Source organism: Chiroxiphia lanceolata, chromosome 2 (assembly GCF_009829145.1).
Source record: "Chiroxiphia lanceolata isolate bChiLan1 chromosome 2, bChiLan1.pri, whole genome shotgun sequence".
Lineage (NCBI taxonomy): Eukaryota > Metazoa > Chordata > Aves > Passeriformes > Pipridae > Chiroxiphia > Chiroxiphia lanceolata.
Window position 1 is genome coordinate 104,650,283 of NC_045638.1, and position 15,933 is coordinate 104,666,215.

Genomic DNA, 15,933 nt, shown 5'->3' on the forward strand with positions numbered 1-15,933 from the left:
AGTTCACAGTAATAAAATGCAAAGGTGTTTCATGCATGAAGTCCCCTCATCCCACTCTTAGAGATTCCCTGCCTTTATATTCCCTCCTGTTGCAAAGGTTGCAGCAAACCCCAGGTGGACTATGTATACTTATAGGCAAGCTATTCAATATTTATTATGTATTTCTTTATCACACTTACTAGTCTTAGTGTCTGTTTTCTCGCTCATGCTCTTACTTTCCAGTTGAACTGAAAGCCTCTATAATCATCTTTGTAATTGCAACATTGTTTTGCATAGAAAGATGTGAAATGACAGAAAACAGCAATATTCTCAACCATGTATTGCTGAAGAGCTACTTCAGAAACTCATAGTCGCTGCAAGCTGTAAAAACAAGAGCAAACTGAAAACTCCAAGGTTCTAGCCTTTTCCTCCACAAGTCTGCTCCTGCAATGACTCACCCTTATCTCTCCACCTCCAGGCAGTTTGACTCCACACGCTCCCAGTTCCTGGTGCAAACATTAGTTCGAGCAGTTCTTCCTCTCAGCAGCAGCAGCAGATTTTAGAGAATGGGGAAGCTCTGAAATGATTTTTGTGTTCCCCACTGTCATGAACACTTTTGGAGTAATGACTGATCTGGCTTTGGCTGAAGGGCTTGTGACCAACCCTCCCTCTGTTTTGGACAGGAATGGCCTCAGCCACAGCAACAGCCCAGTTTTCGGAGAGCAGGGCGTGCTTTCAATGGCACATTGGGATTTGAGTCTCTTCCCCCCATCACAAACATCCTGGGTTTCTGTTTTCTCTCTATGCAAGTGCTATTTCACTGCCAGTCTGCCTGAGACATCTAGGAGGGAACAGGAAAGCATCCATGGTGACGGAAATGGAGACATGAGCAGACTCAGGACCTTAACAGTGACATGGTCACATGAGCAGACTCTGGACCTTAAAATTTTAGAGACTACTCTAATGGGATGTTGACATGGGAGCCTACAGTTCCTACCATGCTGTCATTCTGCAGCATTTACTGTCTTTTGTCACTGAATGGATCTGTGTTCTCTAAGGTGAATAGAAGTAGTTGAGAAAATGTTTTCAACTGCTTGTGAGTATTTTTGTTGTCTCCTAAATGCCTGACCCAGTTTACAAATGCTGGGCTCTCCTCAGATGTCTCCATGGGTATGAACAAGGACAAAGCTTTGTTCTTCCTCAGCCCAAGCCATGGTGGGATATCCAGTGTTTGCCCTGGGAGGTGACATGCTGCTGTGCTTGCCGTGGTGTGGAATGTCACACATCTCCTGGGGATCCAGAGGGTGTTTGAGAGGTCTGTGGAAATCAAGAGCCCTGGCTGCCCTGTCATTTTGGACAACATAAGTTCCATGTTGCTGCTGAAGGAGGTGGGAGTGGATCTGGTATACACCCAGCCTTCCTCCCATGGTGACATCTGCTATACAGACATTCAGACACTGTTACCAGCATAGCGTTGGTGGCACACAGCTAAGAAGGGAAGGGCAAAAAGCAAAGACTCGCATTGATGTGAAGTGACTGTATAAGGGCAGCCTGAAAAACAACTGAGTGCATTGCCAGGAGATTTTGTATCAGTTGTGTGGAAATCTGGATTTCAACAAGGAAACACTTGAGGCCTGCATCTGAAAAACAGATTTTTAACTATGTCTTTTTTTTCTCCCATTGCAGTGGCTCCACCACCATACAGTTATGAATTCGAAATGGAGTACCCAGCTGACCTACCTCCACCTTATACTCCAACCCCACAGACTTCAATACAGTATCCCCCGCCCCCTCCGTACCCTGGATATACAGGGAAATAATTATATGTCTTGACATGGATATTGAGTGCCTATTGCAACAGCCAGCACTGTTGGGACAGTGTTACCGGCTCAGGGACAAGTAGGGTGGGGTGTGCATCAACATGTATGGCCCAGCATTGGAATAACCTGGAAAGGTTGCCATAGCTCAGGATGAAGAAAAATCTTGTCCATTATGGACCGTCGTGTTTTGTGATTAAACAATGCATGACCAAAGAAACAGTTCCTGTAAGTTGGTGTCTGCTGAGTGGTGCTCAGCATCAGTCTTCAACTGCAGCATGTGGGAGTGGGGCTTTTCCTGTGTGGGAACATGCAAGTGGTGCAAATGGTTCAGCAAACTGTTTCAAAAGCACAAGAGCCAGCTGCTGGGGTTTATTTTGGGGGGAAAACTCCAACTGTTGTCTTGAAGTAACCACTATGCCTTCCTTGAAACAAGGGGAATAAGGAAGAACAAGGAATACTGAAGCTGTTTTCATTTTCCACTTCCAGCTGATAATAGCCAATGATCACTGTGCTTATTGGTCTGATGAGCATGTTACAAAGAGAAGTGCTGTTGGAGTTATGCAGTAACTAAAAAATGATGGGTATTATTTTTGGCCAAGTGCAGGTTGTTTAAATTGCCAGCAGTTTGAGACTAGTTTGTAAACGAAAGTGTTAACATAAAGAGCATTTTTGTATGTGAAATACACTAATTTATAGATGATTTACTTTTGCCTGGACTTAAATACTCTATACATTGGAAATATGCTACAATGCCTTTTTCATCAACAAATGATACTTGGATTTTATTATAAAAATACTGAATTGGCAAAACTCACAAGTGGTAGAAGAAATGCAAACCAAATATTGAAACATCTCAGGTTTGTCTTCAGTTGGATTGCATAAAGGCTTTTTTTTTTTCCAAGTCATACTGTTTACCGGTAATAAGGATATTCAGCCTGACCAAAGAGATGAGCATAGAGGCTGAGGATCATGTTACTTTTGAATGTTGTCTTGGGCATTTTAAAAATCTAGGTCACTAAGTAATACTTTTTGCATTTGTCATGCATATTGTTCAAAATTACTTATTCTTTGCTATGTACAGTCCAGACCTTTATGATTTAAAATGTTCCATTAGGAGGCTAACTATAATTTAGCAGCAGCTGTTTGACTTCAGAAAAGAATATTCTATTGCCTAAAGCATCATCCTTCAGTGGTAAGACTGTTATTTTTCTCAGATTTATATGCAAACTACAAACACAGTGGTTCTCTTCAGCGGTGTAAAAGTGCTGAATGACCTTAGTTTGAATTGAGTGTCTGGGCAGTTTAAAAATGCTACAGCCAAAAATACGGCACCTGGAGTTCAGGACAGCCGTGACATCAGGTCCATCTCGGAGGGAGAGACTGAAAGTTACTGCTGATTCCTGGAGATCAGAATGCATTTAAATGTTTTCCATTGTAGCCCTCATCTTATTTTCAGGTGTATCCACGTAGTAATGAATAAAAAAGCAGCTTGCAAGACATGGTACCGTATCCCAGTGGAGTCAACTGACAACCTCTCATTACCCCCCAGGTTGATACTTTTGGCATTCAGTCCTCATTCAGGGAAGAACTCAAGCAGCATTTAACTTTGAGCATAAAAGTTATTCAAAGGCATTCTCAAAACAAGACCTTACTGACTGTTCTTGCTCAGGTTTTGCAGTTGTATTTGTCCTTTGGAGGCTGACTAAACTTATCCCCTCGAAACCCCACTTAAAAGCACAGATGGCCTCAGTCCTCATCAGTACAAGTTCAGAAGATCTGTGTTGTGGCCCTTGGCCAAGCTGAGCCTTGGGTCATCAGCCCATTAGCTACCAAGGCATTTGTGACCCAGTCAGAGGAAAACTGAGCTGCATCCCAGGTTTATGGTTGCTGCTGGTTAACGAGACTTAAATTCTCATTTCTGTTTTGCTGTTCAGAGGTGACAAGTCCTGATGTGGCTTATCCTTACAATTACTTCTGCTCTGTGCTGTCTTCTGTGACATTTCAGCTGTTGCCCTGACCTCTCAAGAGATCCCAGTTGAAATCCTCCCATGAAGGGGGCAACCTTTTGCGTGCGGTGTTTTGGCAGTCCCTACTCAAAACCGTCTGCTGCTATTGATGTGCCTGCCAACATTGTGACCAGCATGAAGAACAGAATAAACATAGGTTTCCCTGCAGAAAACCCAGTTCCTACTGCATCATTTTATGCTAGTACCTCAGCACTTTCTAGTTGATCACACTGGATGATATTTTGGTGCCAAAAAGTTACCTGTAGATAATGAGTATTGTCATTTTCTCATTCCTGTATTTTATTTCTTTGTGCGGAACATGGAGACACACAAATCAATGAGCAGTTTGTATTTGTTGAATCCATTCTTCTGAAGAATACAGAGAAAGACTTTCCTATGGATCATAAATCTTCCCTGAGAGAAAGAATTTCTCCAGCCGTGACATTTGTCAGAACAAGTTATGAAACAGATTTCTTACATAAAAAGGAATTTCTGGAAAATTACTGAAAGTCTTTGATCACAGAGTCCCCTGTTTCTCAGCCTTGGGATTATCTGTTGCCTCTGATGATGTTGCATAAGGTCATAGTGACCAAAGTACCTACAATGTTTACATGACTTATTCCAGGGAAAATTATGGAAATGGGAAGTTGAGAATTTCATACTGAGTGAGAGCTATTTGTTTGCTTTGAAAACAGCAGTGGGAATGTTGATTTTTGTGTGTTAATTAATGTTCTGCAGATCCACATAATACTGGGACATACCAGACATTGATTTTAATTTCACAGGACACCACATGTCTTGTCCTTGCTAAGGGCATAAAACATAGGTGTTGCCATTTCAGCAAACCAGGTAGAACTAGTACAGAGTAGCTTAATTTCAGAAAGAGGTGATGATTGCAGTGAAAATAAGTAAAACTGAGAGAAACGGAGAGGAAGAGGGAGTCTGAGAGATTTACAAAAGCAAAGGAACAGAACAAAGAAGTTACTGCTAAACAAATGGAAGCACTTGCCAATAGTGAAGTTATATTAGTTAAGTTTAGTTGAAAAAATTGAAGTGTTCTAGTACCTAAAGGGGGCTACTAGAAACCTGGAGTGGGACTTTTTACAAAAGCGTGTAGGGGACAAGTGGGAATGTTTTCAGAGGGGAGAATTAGATTAGATATTAGGAAGAAATTCCTCACTGTGAAGGTGGTGAAACACTGGAACAGGTTGCCCAGAGAAGCTGTAGCTGCCCCATCCCTGGAAGTGTTCAAGGCCACTTTGAATGGGGCTTAGAGCAGCCTGGTCTAATGGGAGGTGTCCCTGCCCATGGCAGGGGAATGGAATGAGGTGAGCTTTAAGATCCCTTCCAACCCAAACCACTCTATGGTGCTATGAGTCTTTGTGTGGAAACGTAATTTCTTCAACACCTCTGCATTCAAAGTTCCTGCAGCGCAGATATTGCCAGCCAGTGGTCCCTTATTCTGTCTGACAGGAATAGCTTGTGGATCAGTGCATTAGTACAAAGAGTTTTTACTTAGTCACACGGACTTTTTACATCTCAGTGCCTCACATCATATTGTAAAGAAAAAACCCCACAAACCTGAACATGTAATCTATGGCCGAGAAAGGCCAAAGGATCTTTTGTTTTTATCTCTTGGCAGCAGACATTATCACTAATTGGTTGGTCAGTGTAGTGTTGCCCTGGATGTTCATGGACTTGAACCAAATCCTGCTGGTCTTGCAGTGTCAGGCTGCTCTACCTTTGGTTCACAATTTCTAGTCTGCACTAGGGAAGCTGAGAGGGAAGGTCTCCGTGTGAGGAGTACAAGGCCTGGCCCTGTGAACCTTTCTCCCTGGTTTCCTAGTTTAGCACATTAGATGGCTGCCTGGTTGCACAATTGCTGTTAGGGATTGGAAGCAGCAGGAATTGCAGGTGCTTACAAGGGCACATATGCTGGCATATGCTCTGCTGCCAGTCCTCTTCTGTGGGGAAAAAAAAAAAAAATCTGTGTGATGTCTTAGTCATGTATTGGGGATATTTCAAGCCATGATTCATTTCACAAACTTGATTTAATCTGGCATTTCTTTAACTTTTTTTTTTCCCCCAGAAAGAGCTACTTTGAAACCAGCTCACTCTCTGACAGCCTACTGTTTCTAGGGTATATACCAAACAGCAGGAGACATCTCTTTAAGAGCTAATGACCCATTTGGGAGACTTTACAAATTAGGTAATAACCAGTTGGAGGAGTTAGAAGGCCAAGGTAAAGCCGGGGAAGTTAATGGGGTAGGCTGCCATTACCTAAATTACATGCTCTGATGAAAAGATCATTAATGTTATTATAAACCATTTTTAATTAATGAAAAATGTAGCGATTTGCTTTCTCAGTGTTGGTAACTTTGAAAGATGCAGTTTTACCAGTGTACTAGACCAGATTTTCAATAGTGCCACAATGAAAAGATTAGTTTGCTCTGTAGAGCACCGGGATCGATATTAACAGTGTTCTTGATATAGCAGGAATAGAGTCTTTCAATTTAAAGCAAATGTTCTCAAGATTTCATTTGTGAAATCACAATGATATTTTTTTGGATGTAATGGGATAGTTCATAAAGCACTGATGGCTGTCTATTAGAATAGTAAATATTTAGCATTTCTATATTCACTTTCATCCTGGAAGCTCTCCAAATGCTTTAGTAACTAGAAAAATAATTATTTTAGTCACTGTGGAATAAACCCAATAGATATTTAACAGCACACAGTAATAGTGTCTAACACCCTGGGGCAGAAATTGCACAAAAGAATTAAGGGCAGTTAAATATATTTCTTGTGTTTCCCTGAAACATCAATATTTGGAGAAAACACCTCAAGAAGATAATGACCAAAACCCTGTATCAGGTGACTCCTGTAATTACTTTCCAATGGGTACACCCAATTTTTCATTGTAGCAATGTCTGAGGAGCCCCAGTCCAAGCCTGACTTGTGGTGCACCCATTGTAACCCCCCTCCCACTCTGTTGTGATTTTAGTGTACAGCCAAAATGGACAAAGCAGAGGACTGAAGAAAGGAGAGGTGATGGTCCCTCACTTCAAAAAGGGAAAGAGAGATGGAGAAAAGCAAGGTGGTCTTCAGAAGACAGCTCAGTGTCACTTTATGAAGAGAACAGTGAGCAGGGAGTATGTTGAAGAGCCGCCACAGAGTCAGAAGAACAGCCAGGGGAAGGATCTAGGGAGCTCCAGCTCCAGGATCGTGTAATTTAGGGTTCTGGAGACAGTAACTAGTTTTCCAGTTTGCTGCGAAGATTAGATGGTCAATATTTACACAGCTCTGAAAATGAAACTGTTAATTATTTTTGTTATGCTGTGCACCATTAATATTTGCATCCATAGTGGGGAGTAGGAAAGGGCAGGCTTTGGATGCCATTGCTACCACAGTGATGACTAAGAGTGGACTAAAGCCAACAGAAACAAAAGGAAAGCCAAAGACTTAGGTGTTTCTGAAGAAAGTGTTTTTGGGGTTTTTTTTTGTCACCTGAGCATATGGAGCTGGTTCCTCCATGGAGGCAAGCTGGCCTGCTGCCAGCAAAGGCAGTTGATTTTAGACAGCTGAAGCCTGCAGGAGGGAGGCTGGAGTGGGAACTGTGTGGTGCTGGTTTTCCCTCGGCCTGTGACTTCACCTGACCTCTGTGCTCACCTGCAGGAAGCAGGCCTGGTGGGAGACTTCAGGGCAGTCCTTCTTTCTGGCATGAGTGCCAAGCTGGTCATCTTAGCTCATGACCTTCGCAGCACACCACTGATGCGTTCATTTTCAGGAACATGGGCAAAGCCATTTTTTCATGGCCAGTAAGCAATCCCCACATTTCTCTCAGTAGATCCCACGTTGTATTGGTGGGAAGTCATCCATTACAGGAACTAATCTGGGGACTGGTACCACCTTTCCCCAAGGTGTTTTCTCCCGTCTTTGTTATATTACAACATATTTACCAGTGGCTCATCTCATTGCCCTTATTTTACATGCTCCCTTCAGATCCCTCAGGGCTGTGTCCTTATTTTGTTGCTGCTTGCCAAAGAGCTTTTCCAAAGAGCACTGCTCACAGGGAAAACACCTTCCAAGCAGACCCTTTCTCCCCTGCATCACCACCACAGGGACACTTGGCTCTGCAAGTCATCCATAACCTGGTGTTAAGCATCACCTTCTCTGCAGGGCAGGAAGGCCAGCTGTTCAGCAGCTACCCTGAGTTCACCCTTAGCCCAGACTTTGCTTGTGATGAAACTCTGCTTTCTCTCCAGAAATCCAAATGTGGTCAGTAAGTTTAGAAAGAAGAAGTCAAGCCCGTGTCTGCTGTCTGGTTTAGCTCAGGTCTGAGGGATGTCCTTTTCCCTGTACTTTGCCACCTATCAAGTTGACAGCATTGCTGTCTCCAATTTTTTGAATGTTGCTGTTTTCCTTTGCTGTAGAGCATCTTTAACAGAAGGGGAGGGTATGTTACAGGCACCTGTGTAACTGCAAAGCCCAAACATTTCCTGGGGATGCCTTGTGATTTCGGTAGCTATAACTCCCTCCTTTGCATCTGGACCTTTATAAACAATCACTCGAGTAGAAAATTGGTTTTGTGCTTTTTGTTGAGTTATAATACACTTCCTGGCTTAATTTTTAGATATTTAATGTCCCTTTGGTCTTATGCAGGTGGTGAGTTGCTGGTTACTGGGCTATGCTTAAACAAAATGGTAATCTGTGCTGGGAATCCAGCAAACACATGTAGTGGGACTCAAACTCCTTCATTATACCCTGAAATTTGAACAATAAACTGATGGCTACAGATTATATAGATTGTACAGCAGGATATGCAAAACATACATGTGCAGTAAATCTGCATACTTGTGACTGACCCATGTTTGAGGCTGAGCATCATAGCAGTGAGTTGCTTTGTTTTGGTAAGGGCCTTGTGGAGGTTGGGAACTTTCCTAGACATAAAGGGATGCCATGGTACCTGCCACTTATTGACAGCTAAGAGACAAGGTTGCTTCTGTACCTGCTACCTCAAATAACAAGAATTTATGGAATCACCTCAGGCTGTCCTTGTCAATTATCATCATCATTATTTCTGTGTTTAAAACACAAGACTGAGTTCTTGCAGGCATTCATCCAAAAAGTGCTGTGATAGTGCAGTCTCCACGACTGAGCCTTAGCTGACACCTTATCAGGTAAATTCTTGAGATTTAGGAATGAAAATAAATATATATGTGCTGCATTGCTGTTCTTTGTTTGGTGGTGCTCTTCCTCTGAGGTGGAGGGTGGGGGACTGGGAAATCAGCAGATAGGTGTGTGTGTGCACATAATGACTTTGGAGATAAACCATAATAACTTCTTGCCAACTAACTGTGACCCTTTGTTTAAGACATCTACCACAGCTATGGTATTTTGTATATTCATCTTCATCATCTACAAGAGACTGTAGCAAGGTAGAAAGGGTCCCTGACGTATCTGGGAGACTGCTAAAGTAAAACCAAATTTTCCCTAGGTCTCATTATGTGATATGATCAAACCAGGGCAGCTGAGCAAGCCTTCCCTGCTGGCATGGTCTCCTTCTGCACAGCCATGAATCCTCCCTCCCCACTGTACCAGTACAAGAAGTCTGGGAAAAGTCACAACATAAACATGTAGATTTATTGATGCTTATCTTTAAAGCCAGAAGAGTAGCAGCCTGATGTTCCCATCCCTTCCACACCTGCCATACTCATTTAAAAAAAGATCAGGAGCCCAACCTGTCTTCTTTCTGTAGCTGCTGAAGGCAAAGAAGTTCCTTTTGAAGCCTGGTCTACTCGGTGGTAAATTTGGATAGTGATCCTTCTGACATAAATAAGGACAATAAAAGGGTCTGATTAAGAGCTTAGATCTTGGCTGTATGTGAAGTGAGGGAAAACAGAGCATCCCACTAGTTGGAGCTCAAGATTCACTGAAGTTTTAAAACCCTTCTCCATCCATGGGTAATAGACTTGCCTTTGATCTTGATAGTCAAGATACCTGACAAGAGTTTTCATTAATGAAATAAGACAACAGTGATCAGTTCTGTCTGCAACTGAATAATAATTCTGGTCTAGGGAGAGCAAAGTGTCTGGTTTCCCTGTTCACCATGACCTTCACATAAGACTTGTGGGAGTGTTGAAGTTGAATTAAGCAAAGTGGGAATCTACATCCAGAAATACACTTACTCATTCTATATCAATTTGATGAGGTGGTATTTTCAACCTTTGCAATTGAAAAAGGCAATAAGTCTCTGCCATTTTTTTATTCCATGCCCTACGAGTAAGAAAGGGGAGTGCAGGCTGAGCTCTGCCACTAGCTCTGCCTATCCTTGCTTTCCTGCAGAACCTGGTGACAACACAGATGGAGCCTGAAGGGAATGGACACAGCTCTGAGCATCTGCATCCAGCATTGGGAGCTGTTAGGAAATTACATGGCCAGCTTTGCAGCCTCTATTCTGTTAATTTTTGAGACAGTATAGTTGCATTTCCTAAGCTGTCTGTATCTGTGTGCCTATCCAGGAGTTGATAATATTTTCTTTGCCTTCCCAGCTTCTGGAAAAAAAAACCACAAAAATCCTCCTTCCTGTATGAGTGATCTATTGCTATAAAAGGCCAGTTCCAGTGGCTCTAAGGGCTAAACAAAATTATAAATCTCCCCTGGGCTTCACCTGAAGACTTCCTCACTTCAGGTAATTATCTCCAGTCTACCCTGGGTACCAGGGCTGGAAAATGACAGCCAAGGATTTCTGCTGAGGGGGATTTCTCATGCTGGGCAGCGAGTGTGACTTTGGTGCTGCTTCTTTAAAATATGGTAATGCTATCTGTAATTTAGAAATATTTCATTTATCCTGGTTATGAAAAGGAAACAGAACAACAGGAGGTAAGGGAAATTTTCAAGTGCAAATAAATCTTTCTGTTCTTCATATCTTGGAGGTCAATGTTTGAAAGTAAGAAGCCATAGATAAAGATCTTCAACAATTTTCAGTCTTCTCTTGCCTATATATTTCCCAAGTGGCTGTCAAGTGTTATTTCTTCCTGGTGTTGTCAGCTTCTATTGCCTGGTACAGGATATATATTTTAATTGACAGCCAGTAACAGCCATTCCAATCATAGTGAAAACCATATTTTATTGCCAGTACGGGTGGAAGTCATAACTTGAGGATGTGTCAGTTACTTGTTGGAAATATGAATAATTGATACTGAACATAATACCTTTTCACAGTCTCTATTTATTAGAGACAATGCAATCAAAAATAGCTGCTTTTTTTTTTTTTTTCCCCAATGGCTTCCTTTATGTGTGATTTGGTAGTCTGTGTAATTCAAGAAGAAAATTACTCGGCATCTAGTCAGGGTCTGAGTGAAGACTTGAACTTAGAAATGTGATCAGGCATGACAAAATATTCTGTTTTGCTCACAGTAATATTGAATACAAGGTTGACAGGTAAAAGTGTCATGCCATCATCATTCACTGAAGTGTGCTGGCAAGAATTCAGGTCAGGGGTCTGCCTGGCAACGAGGAAGTGTGATTTTCACACTTGTACACCTGGGAGGGCAGTCAGAGGACAGGGCAGTCAGACCCACAGTGGGGAGTTCCTCGGAGGCTTTGGGGACACTGCACCACACGTCAGGACCACTGCCCCTGGTCCCTGTGTCTTTGCTGCTGCCACTACTTGTATTGTCACCTGTAACTTTGAGTCTGCATTGAGTTGAGTGAGATCTGATATCCCGGAAAAAAGGCAGCGTGAGGACAGAGCCTTTTAAAGAAATGCTTTTGGTCTGAGCATCCACTCACGTGAAAGATGGAGCTCCCAAGGTGTATCTGGCTTCGCCGGAAACTAACATACTTCATATGACCTGTGGTATTTCTGAGCTTGGCTAAGGCTCACTGTTGGCTTTCATCTTGAAATTTAATTTTTACTGGGGCTGCAGTGTGATTCCGAAACTATCTAAACCTTTTGCTGAGACCATGCCACTGACACCAGCTCTCACAATGGCTGCAGGCCACCAAACTTGCCCTAAGCCCCTTAGTGGGAGGAAGGATTGTTACCCTGCATGTCAAGACCAGAAGGAATTTAAAACCATCTCAGTGGGCTGGGAGGTATCCATTTTCTAAACTTTGTACCTGATGCTGTAGGTTACTCAACAGACAGCCCACAAGAAGGTTGTCTTTTGGTAAATGGTGGGTGAATACCAGTTGGAAAGGACAGTTTCATTTGGTTTGTTGACCCTTGAAATGAACACTTGGCCTGTGATTTTGGGAAAAGAAGGGGGGGTTTTTTGCCCCTTTATTTTCCATGGTTGTTGAAAGCTGAATAAGCTTTCAAGACTCTGAGGCAAAAGTGATTTCATAATCACTAAACACAGGAAAGCTTTCCACCTACTCTGGGTTTGTGGCCCACTTGAGCTGAGATGACCTCATCTCCAAGTTTTTATCAGTTTTTCCTCTGTCTTCCTTATCCATTCAGAGGGTTTTACCATGGCAGATTTGGAGGACCTTCCAAAATTCCTGGGAATTTGCAGCAGACCCATTTGAGGGCAAAAGTCAGAGGCAGGAAAGTGGTCATCTGTCACATTGTCTGCCTGCACACCCCCCCAGAACTGGTGGGTCTGGGAGGAGCAGAAGGGTCTTCAGCTCAGAGGTTGCTGATTTCCTGCTCCTGGTGGTAAATTAATTTTATCTTTGAAAGAGATTTACTGCATCTTTGCAGAGCTTTCCAGAAAATTCAGATTTATTGTGTGTGTGTTAATATATCTGTCCAGGAAAGCTCCAGGCTTAAATAAAGGTTGATGGAAAAAAAGGAAGGAAAAAAAAAATGTTTTACCAAAGGCTAAGCTAATAACCAGTCCAAGTGCAAAATCAAGTGGAAATAAAAGTCAGAGTTCTTTGTTTTAATACTGACAGCAACTTTCCTTTCCTCAACCACACTCTGCAAACAACAGGAGTCACTCCTACACATGCAGTTTTTCAGTGGAATAATTAGCCATCTCACAGATTAAAAAACACTGGCAAATTCCTGTCTTTCACAGAGAGAAGACACAGGCTTTTAAAATCAGCTGAGCTGAAGAAAGGAAGAGCTCCCTTGCCATCTGAACCTGAACCAAAGCTGTAATTTTAGGTTTTATACAGCGAACAGGATGGATCCTGGTGGCTGCCCTGTTGCAGCACAGCACAGCACTGCAGTGCCTCGCGTTCTGTGACGGTGTCACCGGTGCCAGCATTTGGGGTCTCTGTACCGTGGGGACTCTGGGGCAGGGGGACATGGTGGAGCCAGTCAGCACTGCCAGCACAGCCGTGGGCTGCCCCCGCCAGCCCCTCTCCTTGGACAGCCTCCATGGCTGGCGGCTGGCACCTCGTATCCAGCTGGGATATGCCAGCTTCTTCACGAAGCGTTGATGGAAATGGGAGGTTAATGAGACTGAAGTCAGCAGGTAGTTTGGCAAATTATCTTTTTATGTCCGTAGTTGATTTTCACACATCGGTTCCCTCTCCCATTCCTCTGAAAGCTGCCTATTGAGCCAAAATATGAGTAGGTGAGTAAAAGTCCCTTGGCACCAACTCTTGTAATTCTTCCTCTCCACGGGGTGCCCAGCTTTGAGACTTTTTTTTTCTTTTTCGGAAGAGGAACATGAATGCTCTCACAGGTGAAATCCCAGCACAGGGTGACTGGATCATCCACAGATACAGTCTTTCATTGTGCCACATCAAAGCAAGCACAAGAAAATAACATAAAAAACCCTTGCAGGTGGAAATATTATACAGTGAAACCTGAACTGTGCTCATTTGCTGTCACTGGGTAGTCTGTTCATGGGTACCCAAGCACAAATTTTGGCAAACTCCATAAGAAACCATAGCCAACATGTTTGCTCTGGAAAAGAGCCTTCCTCTCCTGGGGATCAGGGGCCAGTGGTCTGTAGTTTGAGGACTACCCATCATGCAGCATTCAGTTCTCCATACCATGAAATATCTTCTTTCTGACTTCATGCTTCATTTTTAGCTGAAACACCCCTATTTTATGCCAACAACTGCTTTAGTAACTGAGATTGTTTTCCCCTTTTCTTCACTCCCCAGCATATAATTAGGGTTCCTGTTGGCATGTGGATGCCTCATTTGGCTACTTTGCACTGTTCTTCCTGGGTGAGAGTTACTGTATGGGGATTAAGTACCTTATACCATAGTTACACTGAAAGAAACTTGTACTGCTTACTATGCAGTAACATGCACTGTTTACTATTTAGTTGTAAATGCTTCTCAGAAAGTCAAGGAAACTGCACATCCCTCTTATGTTACTCTCCTTTTGGGGACTTTGTGGATACAAATCTGAAAAAAAAAAAACAAACTAAGACAAAAACCAGATGTCATTTATGTGGACTTCCATGAGGCCTTTGACGTGGTCCCCCACAATATCCTTCTCTTTAAATTAGAGAGAGATGGATTTGATGGGTGGACTGTTAGATGGATAACAGTGGTTGGACGGTCATATCCAGAAGGTGTTGGTCAACAGCTCAGAGTCCCAGGGGACATTAGTGACAAGTGGTGTCCTTCAGGAGTCTGTACTGGAGCCAGTGTTAATATCTTCATCAGTGACATAGATGAAGGGATCAAGTGCACCCTCAGCAGATTTGCTGATGACACCAAGCTGAGTGGTGCAGTGACACACCTGAAGGACAGGATGCTTCCAGAGGGACCTGGACAAGCTTGAGAAATGGAACCATGGGAATCTCATGAGGTTTAATAAGACCAAGTGCTCGTGCTGCACCTGGGTCAGGGCAACCCCCAGTACCAATCCAGGCTGGGGGATGAACAGATCCAGAGCAGCCCTGCTGAGAAGGACTTAGGGGTGCTGGTGGGTGAGAGGCTGGACATGACCCAGCCATGTGCACTGGGAGCCCAGAAACCCCCCGTGTCCTGGGCTGCACCCAAAGCAGTGTGGGCAGCAGGGAAGGGAGGGGATTCTGCCCCTCTGCTCTGCTCTGCTGAGACCCCACCTGCAGTGCTGCCTCCAGCTCTGGGGTCCCCAGCACGGGAAGGACATGGAGCTGTTGGAGCAAGTCCAGAGGAGGCCACCAAGATGATCAGAGGGATGGAGCATCTTGCTATGAGGGAAGGCTGAGAGAGTTGGGATTGTTCAGCCTGGAAAAGAGAAGGCTTTGGGGTGACCTAATTGTGGCCTTCCAGTACCTGAAGGGAGCCCACAAGAAAGATGGAGAGAGGCTATTTACAAGGGCCTGGAGTGACAGGGCAAGGGGAGATGGCTTCAAACTAAAAGAAAGTAGGTTTAGATTGGATATTAGGAAGAAATTCTTCCCTGTGAGGGTGGTGAGGCTCTGGCACAGGTTGCTCAGAGAAGTTGTGGCTGCCCTATCCCAGGAAGTGTTCAAGGCCACGTTGGACGTGGCTTGGAGCAACCTGGCCTAGGGAAAGATGTCCCCCCATGGCAGTGGGGTCGGAATGAGATGAGATTTAAGGTCTGTTCCAACCCATTCTATTATTCTATGATCTCTTCTTCCAGAGCCAGCTGAGCTTTCTAGGCTTTGGCTTCATACAGGCCGGACGGGATCTTGCCTCCAAATACAAGGTAGAGCACCACTGCAAGCACAGTATAAACCAATCTTTTTCTTAGATTGAAACATAACTACTATATAAGGATATATAGTATAGATTATTTATTTTCTTTAAAAGAAGAGTTTTGTCTTAGTGTTTTCCAAATTATTAGGTGGTATTTCCCACAGGGCAAGATGTTGTGGTGTTATCTCTAAGCAGCTGCTGTTTCTCTCTTGTATGAAGCTTTGGAGAAGCACACTAAATAGGAGTTCTTAAGAGAAACACTGTGTCTTAAGTGGGCACGGGCAAGCCTTGTCCACCACAGTGGCACAGGAGTGCCTTTTGGAGGGCAGAGAGCAGACAGTGTACAGCACAATCTACCTCCCAGCTCTGGATAAAAACACAGTACATTTATTTTAGTCATCTTTCTAGGAGGGACAGTTACTCCCTGACTTTAATAAAGTTTAGAAGATGAAGGGCTTCTCTCATGCTTGACCCTGTTCTTGTCACCAAATAACTATGGTGCATTTCAGGACCTCTGCACAGTCTGGCAAAACAAAGAGTTTTTCAGCAGATGAAAAGGA

At 43.4% G+C, this 15,933-nt stretch overlaps 1 protein-coding gene across 1 annotated transcript in view; it reads left to right on the top strand.

Annotated features, from left to right (window-relative positions):
• CYYR1 (cysteine and tyrosine rich 1) overlaps positions 1 to 3,298 on the top strand; it is a 51,745-nt gene extending 48,447 nt beyond the window's left edge. Inside the window, exon 4 of the mRNA XM_032680571.1 lies at positions 1,666 to 3,298. Within this exon, the coding sequence (XP_032536462.1) occupies positions 1,666 to 1,799 (134 nt within the window). The 3' untranslated portion in view covers positions 1,800 to 3,298. The remainder of the gene's footprint in view (positions 1 to 1,665) is intronic.
• Positions 3,299 to 15,933: the final 12,635 nt, after the last annotated feature.